Source organism: Pagrus major, chromosome 5 (genome assembly GCF_040436345.1).
Source record: "Pagrus major chromosome 5, Pma_NU_1.0".
Taxonomy (NCBI): domain Eukaryota; kingdom Metazoa; phylum Chordata; class Actinopteri; order Spariformes; family Sparidae; genus Pagrus; species Pagrus major.
The window spans coordinates 40868260-40873259 of record NC_133219.1 but is presented as its reverse complement, the minus strand read 5'-3'; the positions used below and the strand labels follow the sequence as shown (position 1 = coordinate 40873259).

General features: G+C 47.1%; 1 protein-coding gene across 1 annotated transcript in view; it reads left to right on the top strand.

Moving 5' to 3' along the window:
• LOC140995733 (complement C5-like) overlaps positions 1-5000 on the top strand; it is a 22370-nt gene that overhangs the window by 10058 nt on the left and 7312 nt on the right. Inside the window, 9 exon segments of the mRNA XM_073465810.1 lie at positions 132-216; positions 1040-1122; positions 1987-2126; positions 2438-2671; positions 3073-3133; positions 3505-3594; positions 3901-4113; positions 4266-4341; positions 4800-4974. Coding sequence (XP_073321911.1) covers positions 132-216; positions 1040-1122; positions 1987-2126; positions 2438-2671; positions 3073-3133; positions 3505-3594; positions 3901-4113; positions 4266-4341; positions 4800-4974 — 1157 coding nt within the window.

Below are 5000 nucleotides of genomic sequence, written 5' to 3'. Positions count from 1 at the left end.
TGTCTGTGTGTGTGTGTGTGTGTGTGTGTCTGTGTGTGTGTGTGTCTGTGTGTGTCTGTGTGTCTGTGTGTGTGTCTGTGTGTGTGTGTGTGTGTGTGTGTGTGTGTGTGTGTGTGTGTGTGTGTGTGCAGCGCTGGGTGCTGACTTCGACCTGGCTCCCTCTCTGGTGCGGAGCTACTTCCCAGAGAGCTGGATGTGGGAGGTGCAGCCCGTCAGGTGACACAAATCAAACACACCCAGCAGATTAAAGCAATGCTGGAAAGTAACTAAGTACATTTACTCGAGTACCATTTTGTTGCACTTGTATTTAGAGCTTAGAGAGAAGTGTTGTACTTTTACTTTATTCAGGCTGTAAAATATATATAATTCAGATAACTGGTGTAAATTCGTAGATGAAGTGAAAGTAGTGAGATGAGCTTCATGTAACTTTACTTTTGGTACTTTGAGTATATTTCAGTGATGATGCTTCTGACCTCAGTGCTGTAAAAAGTACCCAGTTAACAGTTATACTGAAGTAAAAGTAAAGATGTGTGTTAAAATATTACTTTGGCCAAAGTGAAAGTCACTCATATGAACAGTACTCGAGTAAAAGTCTTCAAGTATCTGATGTTAAATGTACTTCAGTATCAAAAGTATCAGTAAAAGTATCTGATCTATATATTTACATGTATGTATACACTGTTTACATGTAATCTGTAAAGTAACTAGTAACTAAAGTTATCAGATAAATGTAGTGGAGTGGATGACTAAAGTATCAGGAAATGGAAATACTCAAGTACAAACACCTCAAAGTTGGTACTGAAGAACATTTAACATCAGACACCGCAGACTTTCACTGAAGTAATATTTTATTATCATATCTTTACTTTTACTCGAGTACGACTGTCGGTACTTTTTGCAGCACTCAGCTGTAACTGAAGCAGAAGATCTGTTGACTGAAGTGTGAGTAAGTCCGGTACCGTCCAGGATCACTTCAGTAGTTTCAGAACACCTCAGAACAGCTGCTGAGGCTGCACTCTAACTCAATGTCTGTGTTCAGTCCGGGTCAGCTGCCTGCAGTCAGAACTCTACCGGACTCTCTGACCACCTGGCAGATCAGAGCCGTCGGCATGTTCAACGATGGTGAGATTCTCCACAGCCGCTCTTTATTCTGCTTCATCTGTTCCTTCATTTCATCAACATCACCTCTCTGCTGCGTCCCTGCAGCTGCCTGAACAGAACCTGCCTGAACAGAACCTCACAACCGCTTTATTACAGCCGACTGCTGCTCCGTTTGGGTCTGATACTGATATTAAGGAACAATTCACATTCACATCATCTCCTGATGATATAAAGTCAGGCTCAGCCATCATCTCCTCCTGATGATATAAAGTCAGGCTCAGCCATCATCTCCTCCTGATGATATAAAGTCAGGCTCAGTCATCATCTCCTCCTGATGATATAAAGTCAGGCTCAGTCATCATCTCCTGATGATATAAAGTCAGGCTCAGCCATCATCTCCTGATGATATAAAGTCAGGCTCAGCCATCATCTCCTCCTGATGATATAAAGTCAGGTGAAGTCATCATCTCCTGATGATATAAAGTCAGGCTCAGCCATCATCTCCTCCTGATGATATAAAGTCAGGCTCAGCCATCATCTCCTGATGATATAAAGTCAGGCTCAGCCATCATCTCCTCCTGATGATATAAAGTCAGGCTCAGCCATCATCTCCTCCTGATGATATAAAGTCAGGCTCAGTCATCATCTCCTCCTGATGATATACAGTCAGGCTCAGCCATCATCTCCTCCTGATGATATAAAGTCAGGCTCAGCCATCATCTCCTCCTGATGATATAAAGTCAGGCTCAGTCATCATCTCCTCCTGATGATATAAAGTCAGGCTCAGCCATCATCTCCTGATGATATAAAGTCAGGCTCAGCCATCATCTCCTCCTGATGAGATAAAGTCAGGTGGAGGTGACCTCAGGTGTGTCTCTCCTGCAGGTATCTGTGTCGCGGAGCCTCTTCAGGTGTCGGTCAATCTGCCGCTCAGCGTGGACGTCCCGCTGCCCTATCAGGTGGTCCGAGGAGAACAGCTGGAGCTGAAAGGCTCCGTGTACAACCAGCAGCCCGACCCCATCACGGTACCACAGTCAACTACATTTCCCATGATGCTCTTCCTCTTTGATCAGAGTTTGAATGCTACTTGTTAAAGATACAATCTGTAATAATTAACCATCTGTCAAATTCATACTCAAAACCAACAGGGGGCAGCAGATCACCAGAGTAACTGCTAACTGCTGCCCTGTAGCTGCCGTTAGCTTGTTAGCTCAGTTAGCTGTGCAGCTAGGTGTCCAAACATCAGAACTGTTATTTCTTCACATTCTGTTGATAATTGCATTTATTTTTTTAATGTTTTCTCACGTTAGTCTGTAACATCTCGTCTCGTCCTCAGTACTGCGTGACGCTGACGGTCGGCCCGGCGCTGTGTCTGCTGCGGTCCCAGCCAGCCGCCGGGGGGGCGGGGCTTCACTCCACCACCTGCACCTGGACCCGCCTGTCAGCCAAGGAGGTGGGGAAGGTGAGCTTCACTGTGCTGGGCCTGGTGCCCGGAGAACACACCCTGACCTTCACCCTTAAGACACGCAACGGACCCAAAGACATCCTGGAGAAGAAGCTGCGGGTGGTGGTGCGTATCAAGATGGACGACATGTTGTTTAAGATCTTCTCTGGACAACGAGTCATTATATTACTTCTTAAAAGAAGTCTATTCATGTTTTAATTTTGCTGACTAAATATCAAAATATCAGCCAGGACAGGTTATAAAAAGATGGCCGACATGGCAGCCATTTTAAATGAATTGTTCATCATCAGTTCATCCATCCTGTGACGTTCACAGAGAAAACAAAGCTGCTGCTCACAGAAATCACTTCATTCAATACGCTAAACGCACTGAGAGCACACTGAGTTCATTCATCTGGAGATCAGGTTTGAAGAGTCAGAACCATGTAAGGTGACAGTGAGTGAATCAGATCGGACCGGTGCCGGTTCCTCTCCTGCTGTTCCCTTTAACGTTGGTTGTGTTTGCAGCCTGAAGGAGTAAAGAAGGAGCTGATGTCTGGAGGGACGCTCGACCCGCAGGGACGCTACGGTACGTTTCCTGACAGGATGAGGTCATCTGACAGCTGCCAGTCAAGTGTCAGTCTGTGTCTCTGTGTCAGTCTGTGTCAGTCTGTGTCTGTGTCTCTGTGTCAGTCTGTGTCTCTGTGTCTCTGTGTCAGTCTGTGTCTCTGTGTCTCTGTGTCAGTCTGTGTCTCTGTGTCAGTCTGTGTCAGTCTGTGTCTCTGTGTCTCTGTGTCAGTCTGTGTCTCTGTGTCTCTGTGTCAGTCTGTGTCTCTGTGTCAGTCTGTGTCTGTGTCTCTGTGTCTCTGTGTCTCTGTGTCTCTGTGTCAGTCTGTGTCTCTGTGTCAGTCTGTGTCAGTCTGTGTCTCTGTGTCAGTCTGTGTCTCTGTGCTGCTGCAGGCTCAGAGAAGACGAGCGTGGAGCTGAAGAACAACCTGCCGACCAACATCGTTCCCAACACGGCTGTGGAGAGGATGCTGACCATCCATGGTGAGGCCCAGTGAGCTCTGTGTGGGCCGGACTTCATGTTTCTGCTGCGTTTTTCTTTTACAACACGTCTGGTACATTTCATCTTTTAACCCCTGGATCAGAACTCACCCACCCGTCACTCCACAAACAGCTTTTATCAGCTGATCTAAATGTGACTATAGCTCCATGTGATGAGACGAAACATCATCTGATACCATTCTGATGTATTCTTGATGCTATGAGATACTAAATGAATTTCTTGGTTCTGATGAACAGCTGAGGTCCAGTCTGAACAGTTGACACAGTACGTGTCGTGTTTTTGAACAGGTGAGGTTCTCGGAGACGTCCTGTCGGTGGCGCTCAGCCCAGAGGGCGTCCGGCAGCTCCTCAACCTGCCGACCGGGTCAGCAGAGGCCGCGCTCAATGAAGTCCTCCCCCTGATCCAGGTGTACCAGTACCTGGAGACAGCGAGGCACTGGGACATCCTGGGAGAAAATGTCCAGGAGAACTCAAGAGGTCTGAGACAGAAGATCAGAGAGGGTGAGGACACACTGAGGACACACTGAGGACACACTGAGGACACACTGAAGACACACTGAGGAGGTTCATGTTTATTTATCAACTGTGTGTGTGTGTGTGTGTGTGTGTGTGTGTGTGTGTGTGTGTGTGTGTGTGTGTGTGTGTGTGTGCAGGTCTGGTCGCCATCAGTTCGTTCCGACTTGGAGACTCGAGCTACAGCATGTGGATGAAAAGAGAATCCAGCACCTGGTCAGAACACACACACACACACACACACACACACACACACACACACACACACACATACACATACACAGACACACACACACACACAGACACACACACACGGGCCTCTACTTGTGCTGTTCTAGTGGTCAAATTAAGAACAACATCTCGACAGACGCTCAGTCCGTCAGCTGACATTAACCTTCGTCTGGTCTGATGTCACTTCCTGCTCTGTATGAAACAAACCCGTCCATCACTGGGACAAACAGACTCCATGTTTCTACTCAAAGACAGAAAGAAGTTCATGTTGAACATTTGCTGAATTTACAAGAAGGAACAAATAAGTCATAATCAGTCAGAGACAGAGTTTCACACAGTTTATAAAGTTTGTTTTAACTCAACAACTCTTAAATCATTACATTTGTTAATGGAGTCTGGTGAGACCTGTGTGCCCCCGTGTCTCCTCTGTGCCCTCCCCTCAGGCTGACAGCTCAGGCGGTGAGGACTCTGTCTGTGGCCGATCCGCTGGTCTCTGTGGACCATCAGTCGGACCATCGTCAGTCTCTGTCAGAATCTGTGGCCTGGTTGATCCACAGCACTCAGCAGCCGGACGGGTCGTTCACCGACGCATCCTCCTTCAGACCCAAGAAAGTCATGGTGAGCAGCGACTCTTCTTCTGTTTC